At 53.8% G+C, this 13,229-nt stretch overlaps 1 protein-coding gene across 6 annotated transcripts in view; it reads left to right on the top strand.

Moving 5' to 3' along the window:
- Positions 1–13,229, top strand: part of TSC1 (TSC complex subunit 1) — a 46,636-nt gene that overhangs the window by 19,730 nt on the left and 13,677 nt on the right. For 4 of the 6 annotated variants that reach the window (XM_037036404.1, XM_037036405.1, XM_037036407.1 and 1 more), the window contains exons 6-15: positions 1,389–1,533; positions 2,812–2,966; positions 3,319–3,392; positions 6,231–6,406; positions 7,004–7,101; positions 7,410–7,512; positions 8,062–8,180; positions 11,809–11,878; positions 12,286–12,390; positions 12,650–13,208. In XM_037036404.1, the coding sequence (XP_036892299.1) occupies positions 1,389–1,533; positions 2,812–2,966; positions 3,319–3,392; positions 6,231–6,406; positions 7,004–7,101; positions 7,410–7,512; positions 8,062–8,180; positions 11,809–11,878; positions 12,286–12,390; positions 12,650–13,208 (1,604 nt within the window). The remainder of the gene's footprint in view (positions 1–1,388; positions 1,534–2,811; positions 2,967–3,318; positions 3,393–6,230; positions 6,407–7,003; positions 7,102–7,409; positions 7,513–8,061; positions 8,181–11,808; positions 11,879–12,285; positions 12,391–12,649; positions 13,209–13,229) is intronic. The other 2 variants (XM_037036406.1, XM_037036403.1) reach the window with 1 other exon arrangement.

Raw genomic sequence — 13,229 nt, 5'->3', positions numbered from 1 at the left:
GCTTAACAACTTAATTTTTTTAAGTGACTGCATCGATGAGGCTATAATCTAATTTCGAGGCACACCATTTAGTTCATATTGGAAAATTACTGCTGTTTTCCAAAATGGTAAGCCTTGGAAGTTTCTCACGGGCTGTTAGCCTTCAGTTAGGATGTTATGAGAGTCAGGCCTAGTCCTTTTTTTCACTGGAACTCATGCTATATTCTTCTACCACTGTTTCATGGTCTCTTACTAGATACCGGCCCTAACGAGAGGCATGTGCCTGATGTAAAGACTGAACGTATCTAAAACTTCCAGACTAGTCTCGTAGGTTGCTTCTCCAGTAGGAGCGACGGCTGTCTGAGCCTCCATGGGGTCTTTCGGTAGCTGTCTTGTTCCTTAAATCTGAACTCCAGTTCCTTGGCCAGTGGTCATGATTCAGTCATAGGCCAGGTGAGCTGCTGTCTAGGGGGCTTATTACCCATTAGGTATTGAGCTTCTTCACTTAGCCTACAGCTGTGCGACCCGACACGTAAACTGCAGGCCTGGTCAGAGGCCACCATCGCGTCTCCCGTCTGCTGATTGCTGAGAGTCGTGGGGGAGAGCCGTCGGTGAGACCGGCTGCTGCTGCGCCAGGTCCTTCTCACGGCTCTCCTCCTGCTGCCGCCTCGCAGACAGAGCGTGTTGTCAGTGTGTAGTGTGTTTTCAAATTGACTTTTAAAATGTGGTATTTTAGGGTCTGGCTGAACAAACAAAAACAGCAACGTTCCTTTGTTTTCTTATAAAGTGGCTTTGGGGGGAGGGATGTTGGGGGCTAATGGTAATGGAAAAAAGTAAAATAAACATTAAATTTAAAAAATCAGTTCAGCTCTGTCTGGTATGGCTCAGTGGACTGAGTGCCAGCCTGCAAACAAAGGTTGCTGGTTCGATTCCCAGTCAAGGCACACATCTGGGTTGCGGGCCAGGTTCCCAGTTGTGGGTGTGCGAGAAGCAATGGAGATCTCTTGCACATTGATGTTTCTCTCCCTCTCTTCCTCCCTTCCTTCCCCTTTCTCTAAAAATAAATAAAATCTTAAAAAAAATTAAAAAGCAGCTCTTCCTTCCCTCCAAGTGCTCTAGGTAGGGCGTCCTTGGGCTTCAGGGCCTGGGAGGGGCAGTGCCAAGTGGAAGCCCCTCTCCCAGGTGCATGCGTCCAGGTGCATCGGGCTGGTCCTCGGTAGTTTTCCTGGGGGGATCTGCTTCAGTGCTGACCCTCCAAACCCTTAGGCACTGAGGGCCGTGGGGACAGGGCTGTGAGCCCAAGCAAACTTCTCATCTGAGAGCCTTGGCGTGCTGCACTTCGTTGGGTGTGTGCTGCTGGTCCTAGAGCCACACCCGCCAGGTCACTCTGCTCGCCCTTCCCTTTGCAGGTGGACACTGACGTCATCGTCCTCACGACCGGGGTCTTGGTGCTGATAACCCTGCTGCCGATGATCCCTCAGTCGGGGAAGCAGCACCTGCATGACTTCTTTGACGTCTTCGGCCGCCTTTCGTCATGGTGCCTGAGGAAACCAGGTAGAGGTCTCCTCGTGCCCCTGCCGTGCCCTGCCCAGTGCACGTTCTCATCACCGATGAGCAGGGTGTGCGCTGTACGGGAAGGGCCTGTGACGGGGGTGTTATCCGGGGCCGATGAGGAAGCAGCCTGAGTGTGTCTGCTGTGGGCAGAAGGGGAGGCCCGGCTGTGGAGGGACCTTTGTTCTTCTGTCGGCTTGAGGGGTTGGCGAGAGGTGAAGCCCCCTGACCCTCAGTGAACTGAAGACAGCGTCAGCCCATGCCTCAGCAGGCCCGGAGTCAGTAACCCTGTGGGGCGGTCCTGCCTCCGTCCTCTGGTTCGCTGTGACAGTGTGGCTCTGGGCTCTGAGCACCTGCCTGCTCAGAGATAGGCCAGGGTGGGGCGTGCAGAATGGCCTCGTTCGTCTTCCCACTTCACAAGCAGTGGATTTTCCCCATCTGGGCAGGTAGGACAGCTCTGTCAGAATGGCGCAGAGGCTATTAGCATGTGAAACTCAGGATCTTGGTCACCCCACGAGCGATGCTCGCACTGCAGGGAGCGTGGGATGTGTGAGCCTGTGAGACAGGCCCACGTGTGCTGGTCCTGTTGGCAGCTCTTCCTGGGGGCGGGTGGCCTGTCCGTACAGGGAGGGGCTGTGTGTGCACGGTGAACTTGGGGCTTTCCGCTGGGCCAGGCCCGGCTGGGTCACATGAGTTCTCTTTCTTGCAGTTGTAGCTTGTTTTAAAGCTAGTTTCAGGGTAGTAGCTTTTCACTCTACAGTTACAAATTTGCTTAGCTAAAAGACTACATGCTGATTTTACAAGGTTCTCACACGTTGGTTCACAAATGTTTAAACCTTGTCGTGCACCTGCACAGTGCACCTTGTCGTGCACTGCAAAGCACTGTGCAGGAGTGAGTAAGACAGCGCCCTTCTCAGGGAGCAGGGCAATGGATGCAGGGGACTAGAAATGTCAGGGACAGGACTGTCGTTACAAAGGCAGCTCAGCGTGGTGGGAACGTCTGGGGTCCTCTGGGAGGGATGGCGGAGAGGAGGGCAGAGACGATTGGTGAGAGCCTCTGGGCCACTCAGAGTGGATGGGGGTGGGTCCTAAGGCCACAGGGGGCTGCCAGTGGGCCTTCACCGGGGGGGGGGGTTCTGCTGTGCTTGCGTTCACGTTGGAGGCCGCCCCCCTCTCTGGGGCGAGGTGGGGAGGCCCGTGCCAGCTTTGGGTCTGTGTCTGTTCGGCACGCACCCGTCTTGTGTCCAGCTCAGAGTCTCCCCTCGATGGCTTCCGTTCCAGGCCACGTGGCAGAGATCTCCCTCGTCCACCTCCACACCAGTGTTTACGCCCTCTTTCACCGCCTCTACGGGATGTACCCGTGCAACTTCGTCTCCTTTCTGCGCTCTCACTACAGCATGAAGGAGAACTTGGAGACCTTTGAGGAAGTGGTCAAGGTACATGGGACCGGGGCAGACAGGCTGCGTCTGTAACTTTTCTGTTAAGTGGTAGATGGGGAATTCTGAAAAGAGATTCTACTTGCCTCCCAGACCTAGGCCCCCTCCCCAGCCCTGGGCAAACTGCTGGTCTGCCTTCTGCCTTTAGAGAGACCTGCCTGTCCTGAACAGCTCACGTAAATGGGGCTGTATACCATGTGGTCTCGTGGCTGGCTCCTTCATTCTGTGCAGCGTTTAGAGTCTGTCTTGTGGCACCCATCAGTGTTCCTCCTTTTTTATTGTCGAAGGATGTTCTGTTGTGTGGGGACACCACAGAAGTGAAGCCTTTTACTTGTCAACTGATCTCTTCCAGCCAATGATGGAGCATGTGCGGATTCACCCGGAACTGGTGACTGGATCCAAGGACCATGAACTGGACCCTCGGAGGTATGGAAACCCCCTAGCGACATAACTCACAGTCTCTTGGGAGGCTAGGAACGGGATCTAGGAGAGGTCCCTCTTAAGGAGCTGCTGGAGAGGGTGGGTTCTGCTGCGTAGGGAGCAAGTCCGTCTTGCAGGGCTCATGCAGTGCAGCTCGTGCTGGCCTGAAACCTGCTCCTGGCCACAGAGAGTGGGGAGCACGCGTAGCAGAGCGGAGGCAGCCGCCGCGCAGACCGGTGCCCATGGAACCCCAGGAGGGCTTCCCGCATGGTGCGTGCAGCGGTTGTTCCGGGCAGCAGATGAAGGGGCGGCTGAAAACAAGCGGCCTGTGGACCTTCTTAGTGTCCGGTCCGGCCTCCCCTGCCCCCAGGCTTCGCCAGGTGCCTCCCCTCCTCAAGCCCTGCAGATGTCCCCAGGCTCACTCCCTGCAGGGCCCCGGATTTGAGGGTCCCGGGCACAGGGCACCCTGTCCTGCCTCAGAGACGACTGCTGTCCTTGTCTTCAGCTCTCTGTGCTCGCCCTTTCCCTGTCGTGTTGCCGTGCGTGTGCTCTCATTTGAAGGGTTAACCGGGAAGCAGAGCCCGGCTTGGGAAGAGGTGGTCGAGTCACTGTCATTGGAAGGGCCCCAGGAGACGAGCACAAGACCAGTGTCTGAGCCCCGGTCAGCCTCCCTGTTTGTGGAAGTCACTGGGCAAGGGTGTGAGTGCATCCTGGGAAAGGTAGAGCTCTCCCTAGTCGGAGCGCCTGGCGAGGCCTGGGGCGTGCGCCAGGTGTTGGATGCACTGCTGAAATAGCCGCAGAGGGGGGAGGCCGTGCTCTTTGTGGCTTCCAAGCACAGCGGCTTGTGCTCAGGAATGGGTCTGCGCAGAGTCCTTCAGGGGGTCTGATGAGTGTCCTCAGCAGCCCTGGGCCAAGCAGGTGAGCAGGGGTTTCATCAGTGTGAAGTCAAGGCAACCTCAGTACAGATGCGCTGTCTAGGCCGGGGTCCCCCAGATGTGCTGGCCCTCGGTTCGGAGCAGGCTGGGGACAGTTGGTGCTGTAGTGATGGTCTGCGACATGCCCATTTCTTGGGGCGTCCGCCGATCAGGTTGGGCTGTCTCCGTGCCTTGCACAGAACTGCCGTCGTCCTGCCTGGGGGCCTCCTGGCACTGCTCTCTGCAGGGTCTGCCGTCCTCTATGTCTCTGGCGTCTTTCGGGTTGACTTGTTTCCTTGGGCCATGTCCTCCGGTGGCTCTCAGAGAGAGGGCGCAGTGTTTGGGCGGAGTGCTCTCACGCAGCACTGGAAGGCGCTCTTTGCTGCCACCCTGTCTCCAGCGCTCCTGTTGTGGTTGGAGGCCTTGTGACTTCTGGTCGTCTGTGTCAGCTGCGTTTTTCCCCGTGGAAGCCTGCAGAGTCTCTTGTTTTCATAGTATTCTGAAAGTTCCTAGGGACATCCCTTGGAAAGAGTCTGTTCTCATTCAGTCTGGGCTGTTCTTCTCTGAACTTGGGAACATGAAGGTTAGAATTTCTACTGGATTATTAATTACTTAGAAACGTATAGCAAAATTGTGTTGTCTAAAAGAAAGTTAGATAGTTTATACTTGAGCAAGTAAATGTATTACTTATCACAGCTTTGTAGAACATCGGGCAAATACTGAAGAAGTGAAAGAAGAAACAGCCCTGGCTGGCATAGGTCGGTGGACTGAGCACGGGCCTGAGAGCTGAAGGATCACGGGCCTGAGAACTGAAGGATCACGGTTGGATTCCCAGTCAGGGCACATGCCTGGATTGCAGGCCAGTTCCCAGCAGGGGGCGTATGAGAGGCAACCATATATTGATATTTTTCTCCCTCTCTCCTTCCCTTCCCCTCTAAAGATAAATAAATAAAATAAAATAAAATAAAAAGAAGACAGAAACATCACCCATAACTTGTCTTTTTAGTTTCAGGTATTAGTGTGATTATATCTATATGTGTGTCTTTGAGTAGTTTTGTATCTTTTATTTTTTAAAGTTGTATCCTGAGCATTTAATGTCATTTATTCTTTGAAAGCATGATTTCTGAAATCAACTTTAAGAAGGTATAATGTAGATAAAACAAAATTCTTCAGTTTTGACATAAGTTGAGTCACAATCAAAGAACGTTTTGTTGCCCAGAATGTCTCCCGGGCCTCCCTCCCTCACTCTTAGGGATCGCCGACCTGCTGGAAGCGGGGCCTTTCATGGTGGTGCTGTGACTTCCCCCTGCGGAAAGTGCCTTTCGGGCTGGACTTGGGTTCCTCCTCTTCTGTTTCAGGCCGTGCTGTGCTGAGCAATGGTGTGTGTTCTGAGCTGCGGCTGTTTCCAGAAGCCGGGCACTTAGGAGTGGGGCAGGGGCGGCTCACGTAGCAGGAGCCTTTAGATGGCTCTTTAAATGTCCTCGTGGGCGCCCTCTCGGTTTGAGACTGTCGGGCTGTGCTGTGGTCTGGGGTGGCTGAGAGTCCAAGGTGTGGCTGGGGGACCCTGCGTCAGGCCCACTCCTTGGTGGTGTCCAGGGCTCCCTGTTCCTCCGTCACCCTTGCTCCTCGGGTCTCTCCTGGTGGCCATTCTGCAGCGTTTGTGTTCTGGTACAAGGCTGTGCCTAGTCTCTTGTGGATGACGTTTTTCTTTCAGATTAGTTTCTAGTAACTCGGTATAACCATTTTAAGTAGGAAGGACCCGGGTGTGTGAAGCGAAGGGCTAGTGTCTGACGGGTGGTCCTTGCGCTGGTGTGGCTCTGCCTGTTCTTGGCTGCTCACAGGTCCGCGGCTGGCCAGAGCTGGCACTCCCACCTGCGTGACTGATGACGGGCCACAGCCTGCACTTCCTGACGTTCTCCGCCCTTTACAGGTGGAAGAAATTAGAAACCCACGATGTCGTGATCGAGTGTGCCAAAATCTCTCTGGACCCGATGGAAGCCTCGTATGAGGACGGCTACTCTGTGTCTCGCCGCCACTCAGCCCGCTGCCCTCACCGTCCAGCCGATGTCCCCGCCAGCCCTTACGCCGACACACTGAACAGCTACGGTAAAGGGAGGGCCTGCCTCTCTGTGCTACCCCTTTGCCTCTGGAGAGCAGCGTGGTGTTTGTTGACTTTATTTTTCTTTGCCTAGGACGAGACTTAGTTCAGCTCCTAGGGGCTGTTTCCCCAATATTGAAAATTTAAATCTGCCTCCATTTTGTCCTGACTCATTCCTCTTTCCAGTTTGATTTAGTCCTGTGCCTTTGGTCCCCTTCCTGATGGCGGGGGACCTGCCAGTGTCTTCAGTGCTAAGAACAGAGTGGGCGTAGGTCCCGCCTCCCCAGGGGTCTTTCTGCTTCCTGGCACTGCCCCCACAGGCTTGAGGCAGCGGACAGCCGAGAATCGGGGTGGCGGGGTGGGCAGGGCGTCTGCAGGCGGTGCTATCACTGTGTCTGCCTGGGCTCCCCTGAAGCACAGCCGTGCAGCAAGCCTCGCCGCGCTGCATTCCCACGGAGCACGTTCCTTTGTCCCAGGGCGTCGGGGCCCCTCAGACAGTCCTTGAACGCAGAGAACTGAGTGTCGTGCGAGGTCCGGAGCACCACACTTCTCAGAGCAGTCAGAAGCGCATGCTGACGCCGCACACTTTCCCCCTCTCTTTGCAGGGAACGTGACGTCCACCCCTCGCTCCACGGCCCGGCCCGCATCAGCCAGCACACCTGGGCAGCTGCCCCCACCCCTGAGCTTCCCCGCGCCACCGCAAGTATGGCGTCCAGTAGTGAGCCCACTTTCTTCCCCACTGGCGGTTGAAGCTGACCGTCTGGGTCAGGATTTAGCATATGGTCTGGGAAAATCTCGCGCCGCTCATTTCAGAATGAGTTATTTTAAAAAATGTATCGACAAAAGCCACTTGGGTTTCTCTTAGGGTCTAGACTTGGAAAATGCAGCTTGTCTTTTGGTAAAGCTTTGGTGAGATGCGTTCTTCAGTGCGGAGGCCTGTCTGTTGTGGATGTAACCCTTGGTGACTTGGTGTCCACCCCCCACTGCTGACATGTCTCACTGACTCCCCAGGCTGCACTCTGGAGCCCGTCTGTGGCATGTGGCATGACCACTCCTCCGACCTCTCCTGGAACTGTCCCGTCAGATGCGTCACACCCTTACAGTAAAGTCTTCGGTATGTGTGTCTTAGGTGGGGTTTGGGAGCTTGGTCGGGCCTGCCTCCGGTGACCGGGAATGGTCTCTTAGACCTGACAGTGATTTGGGGGGCCACTTGCTGTGGAAACCCTGATGCTGGCACTTAATGCAAACTGCTCATGTTACATGGCTTCCAGAACATGTAACGGGAACCAAAAAAAAAAAAGACTGGCCCATCCCTGGCTGGTGTGGCTCACTGGACTGAGCCCCAGTTTGCAAACCGAAGGGTCACCTGTTCGATTCCTGGTCAGGGCACATGCCTGGGTTTTGGGCCAGGTCCCTAATTGGGGGTGTGCGGGAGGCAACTGATCTCTTTCTCTTGCATATCAGTGTTTCTCTCCCTCTCTTTCTTGCTCCCTTTACCTCTCTCTAAAAAGAAAGGAAAAAAAAACACTGGCTTAGATGCCCAGAGAGTTAACTCGCATTTCTTTCTTCTCAGGGACAGGTGGGCTGAGAATAATCCCGCCACTTTTCTAACGAGCAGGCTCAGTTCAGTGACCGTGTGTGTTCTGCCCTTGTCTCTGAGCAGGAGGAAAAGGGACGCCCCTGGGCACCCCCGCCACCTCGCCGCCTCCAGCCCCGCTCTGCCACGCGGACGACTTCGTGCACATGTCCCTCCCCCAGCTCGCAGCTGCGCCCCTCCGGAAGGTAACGCTTGGCTACCCGCTGCCCAAGCACCGGGCTGCTCACAGACCCGCCTGGTGGAGCCTGTTGTGCGAGATGGGACTTGGGCCTGAAAGGGGGTGGGTTTGAACCAGGACATCGGAAACCAGACTCACCAGCGGGTCTTCACGTGTGGTCAGCTGACCCGGGTCCTGACGCCCTTCTGGGAGCCCACTGGGTCAGAAGTCTTTTCACTGCAGTCCTAAGCTGTCCCTAAGCTGTCATTTGTCCCCCGATTGCCCTGAGCTCAAGGTAGTCAGACGATGGTGGGTAAACAGTTGGCCCCTGAGCACAGATTCCGGCAGGCACCCACCTTCTTCCTTGACATGTTGTTTCAGTGTAAAGGAGGAAAACAAACCAGAAAGACTAACTTAAACATGTGTTCCATGGAAAGCTGTAAAAATCACGGGTTTGATTAAGTCTTGGCCTAAGGCCCACGTGTGTGTGACGGTCTTTGTGGCGAGGAGGGTGCATGGCGAGCCCTCACCGCGGGGTGGAGCGTCAGGGACCTGGGCCTCGGGCCTCCAGCCTCCGGCCTCCCGCAGCGGGTTCCACTGTGGAGGACAGCCAGGGCGTGGACTGGTCGTTCAGAGCTGAGCGCATCGGCAGCTAGTTTCTTAAATGACGAACTGAGCCTGTCCCTTCAAGACAAACGACAAACAGCATTTGTTGCAGTGACGATGTTCACTCCCAGGTGAAACTGGAGCATTGAAATACTGGCATCCCACAAGCTTGGTAGCTTCTCCTGGACTTGCAGGATGGGACTGGAGCATCTGAGAAGCTTGGTTGGGGGCTGGAGTTTTCAATGTTGGAAAGTGCAGTCTGTCAGCATGTCTGTGTGACCCGGTGAACCAGTGCTTTCCAAATGACCCAAGCGTGGCATTGCAGAGTTCTGGTTGGCGAGGGGTACATTCAGGGCACAAGGCAGACCCTGGGTGATATGCGGTATGAGAAATTAATTGCCATGGTTTCAGATTTCACTTTTTTAAAAAAAAATATTTTATTGATTATACCATTACAGTTGTTCTATTCCCCCCCTTCATTCCCCTCCACCCGCACCCTCCCTCCCCCACCATTCTCCCCCCCTTAGTTTATAACCACGTGTCTCAAGTTCTTTGGATTCTATATTTCCCCCACTATTCTCGCCCTCCCCCCTATCTATTTTCTACCTACCGTCTATGCTAGTTTCTGTGCCTTCTCCCCCTCCCACCCTCCTGTTTCTAACCCTCCATGTGTTCTTCATTTCTGTGGTTGCACTCCTGATCTAGCTGTCCTCTTGGTTTGCTTTTGTTTTAGGTGTGGTTGTTAATAACTGTGTGTTTGCTGTCCTTTCACTGTTAATATTTTTCGTTTTCTTTTTCGTATATAAGTCCCTTTAGCATTTCATATAATAAGGGCTTGGTGATGATGAACTCCTTGAACTTGACCTTATCTCAGAAGCACTTTATCTGTCCTTCCATTCTAAATGAAAGCTTTGCTGGATAAAGCAATCTTGGCTGTAGGTCTTTGGATTTCATGACTTGGAATACTTCTTTCCAGCTCCTTCTTGCCTGTAAGGTCTCTTTTGAGAAATCTGCTGACAGTCTGATGGGTACTCCTTTGTAGGTGACTGTCCCCTTATCCCTTGCTGCTTCTAGGATTCTCTCCTTCATTTTGGTCTTGGCTAATGTAATTATGATGTGCCTTGGTGTGTTCCTCCTTGGGTCCAACTTCTTTGGGACTCTCTGAGCTTCCTGGATTTCCTGGAAGTCTATTTCCTTTGCCAGACTGGGGAAGTTCTCCTTTATTATTTGTTCAAATACATTTTCCACTCGTGGCTGTTTCTTTCCCCCTTCTGGTACCCCTATAATCCGGATGTTGGAACGTTTAAAGATGTCCTGGAGGTTCCTAAGCCTCTCCTCATTTTTTTGAATTCTCATTTCTTCATTCCTTTCTGGTGGGATGTTTTGTTCTTCCTTCTGGTCCATTCCATTGATTTGAGTCCCAGTTTCCTTTCCATCACTATTGGTTTCCTGTGCATCTCCCTTCATTTCAATTAGTTTAGCCTTCATATGTTCCTCTAATTTGTGACTATGTTCCTCTAATTTATTACTATAATCTACCAATTCTGTGAGCATCCTGATAAATAGTGTTTTAAATTGGGCTTCTGAGAGGCTGGCAATCTGTTGGTCGCTTAGAGTTATTGGCTCTGGGACTTTGAGTTCTTCTTGCACCATATTTTGGGCTGTTCGTGCCTGTTCCATAGCAGGATCAGAGCCCTAAAGTGTTCACTAGAACAGGGCAACTAAGTCGCTGGGTTGTGACGCTGTATGTGGGGGCGGTGTCAAAGAGGGACTATGGCGTCCTGTCTGCCGCCTGCCACTGCGGCCCTCACCGGTGCCGCAGTTGCTGCTGTCACTGGGCCCACGCGTTTCGTCCCACTGCACGCGAGTGTGCCACCGCCGTCAGCCCTCGCCCCCTGGGGCCTGCGTGGTCTGTCTCACTGTGCGCGAATGTGCGACCGCGGTCAGTCTGCCCCGCACCCCAACTGGTTCCGGGCTGCCCGCATGCCTGGGTCGGGGGCCCTGTCCTGCCCGACCCTGCTCGCTGCTGGCTCTGCCCCTCTTACCGTCCCCGTTGAACGGTTAGATGTAGTCGGACTTCTGTATAATTCAATTTTCTGTCCTTTGGTTGTGTCTTTGTTTCTCCAAACCTTTGTTGTATTCAAACTTGGTTATGGGAGAAGGCACAGTGTTTCCACCTATGCCTCCATCTTGGCGGAAGTCTCCAGATTTCACTTTGTAATTACTGTTTAAGAAATAATCCAGGGTCAAGTTTGAGTGTAGTATCAAAGGTGGTTATCCACAGCTATCTGAAAAGTCTGCTGACACTTGTTCACCACTGCTTATCTGTGGGGCCCAGGGTTCTCTTGATACGCGTTAGCCAGAGTGCCGTATTGCCTCAGATTGAAGGCAGAGGTGGATGCGAAAGCCCGGTTGCCTTCAGTGGAAGCCGGCTGGTATAGAGATGCTGGAGATGTAAAACAGTTCCACTCTCCTCGCTCGTTTATTTTTGGTTGGGGAAATAGAGGTGGGTTTTTTTTCTTGGCTTTTGTTTTAAAATATGTGTTGTTGCCCTGGCTGGTGTAGCTCAGTGGATTGAGCACGGGCCTGTGAACCAAAGGATCGTGGTTCAATTCCCAGTCAGGGCACATGCCTGGGTTGCAGGCCAGTTCCCAGCAGGGGGCACATGAGAGGCAACCATACATTGATATTTCTCTCCCTTTCTCCTTCCCTTCCCCTCTAAAGATAAATAAATAAAATCTTTAAAAAATGTTGTTTATGTTTATAGGTAGGGGGGTTTGTTATTTTTAAGAGAATTAATGACCTTTAAAGTTTCCTTTTTAATTGTAATACAGTAACTATCACTAGATAAAACCACATAAACAAAAGCTCTTGGGGTTCTCATTAATTTTTAAGAACTTGAAGGCATCCTTAGACCAAACAGTTCGCAAATGCTTGGGCTGTTAAACTCCTTTCTAATCTAAAAATGTAGACATGTGGGTTGTTTCTCTTACGTCTAAGAACACGCACCTGGCTTTGCCGTGTGACGTGAGCAGTGCCTGTCTTTTCAGGAGGAGAGAGCGGACGTGGCCCGGCCCAGCCTGCACAGACAGCAGCACGTCCCGAGCGACCGTGGGCCAGGTAAAGTACCCGGGTGGCCCCAGACCTCGCCTGCCTCCTCGGGTCGAGCCGTGTGTGGAGGTGGGGGCAGTGCACTGAGGCCCAAAGATAAATGACAAAGCCTGTGTTTTGTCCTGAAAGCTAAGCAGTAACAACCACAGAAAAACCTTTTAACCCACTGCGGCACAGTGCTGTGTGTCAGGCTGTTCCAACTGGTTTCCTCTGTTCCCCGAGTGCTAAGAACGGCGAATTCCTTGTTCTGTGGGTCAGTTTTCTGGCACCTTTAATCTGATCCTTGGCAGCGGGTTAGCTTTCTCTGGTAGCCCCTGGGAAGAGCCGGATGTCCCCCTGTTGCCACGGACGCAGCGCCACAGCGGGGTGGTCTCTGGTGTGCTGCTCCGACTTGGGTGGTCTTGGTCTCTCCTTAGAAGAGCTCTCCGGCAGCAAAGGCTCTGTCGCTCTGAGCGACCTTCCGGGGTTTCTGGGTGACCTGGCCTCTGAGGAAGACAGCGTTGAGAAAGATAAAGAAGAAGGTAGTGTCGGGGGCCGGGGCTCAGGCGAGGTTGCTGGGGAGCCGGGTTTGCAGTCGGCGTTGCCGGGCTCGCCTGGCTTTCCTTCTCGTGGGGGAGCCGGTGGGGGTTTTGCTCTGAGCCCACTGCCAGGGGGAGGGATGCTGCTTTGGGTCTGCCTTTCTGGGTGGCACGCGACAGTAGGCCACCCTGCCGCCACCCCCCCCCCACCTCCCCTTGATGGCCTGTTTATCATTGTGTCTCTTGTTTCCCTCCCTCTTAGCGGCAATATCTAAAGAACTTTCTGAGATCACCCCAGCTGATGCTGAGCCCCTGGTCCCTCGAGGAGGCTTTGACTCTCCCTTCTACCAGGACAGTCTCCCGGGCTGTTCCAGGAAGACCCCTTCCAGCACCTCCAGTGTCCAGGGTGCCTTTGTGCACCCCGAGCCTTCCAACTCCTCCCTGGACAAGCTGGGACCTGACGCACCGAAGCAAGCCTTTACTCCCATAGAACTGCCTGGTGCGGGCACCGATGAAGGCCCTGCTGGGCACAGGGGACGTCAGACCCCCCTGGAGACCAGTATCATCACTCCCAGCCCTTACAAAATTCCTCCTCAGAGGGGCCCACGCTTTGGAAGTGGGCAGCCTCCCCTCTACGATCATCTTTTCGAGGTGGCATTGCCAAAGACCGCCCATCACTTTATCAGCAAGAAGACTAAGGAACTCTTAAAGAAAGTGAGAGGGAACACAGAGGAGGACTACACTCCCTCTGCCTCCCCACTGGAGATCCTGGACAGGCTGATCCAGCAGGGGGCTGACGCACACAGCAAGGAGCTGAGCAAGTAAGGCGCTGGTGGGGCCCC

The sequence above is a fragment of the Sturnira hondurensis genome, unplaced genomic scaffold, assembly GCF_014824575.4.
Source record: "Sturnira hondurensis isolate 20B ecotype Veracruz unplaced genomic scaffold, ASM1482457v3 Scaffold0022908, whole genome shotgun sequence".
Taxonomy (NCBI): Eukaryota; Metazoa; Chordata; class Mammalia; order Chiroptera; family Phyllostomidae; genus Sturnira; species Sturnira hondurensis.
Note: the sequence above shows the minus strand (reverse complement) of the source record. Positions and strands in the feature narration are given on the sequence as shown.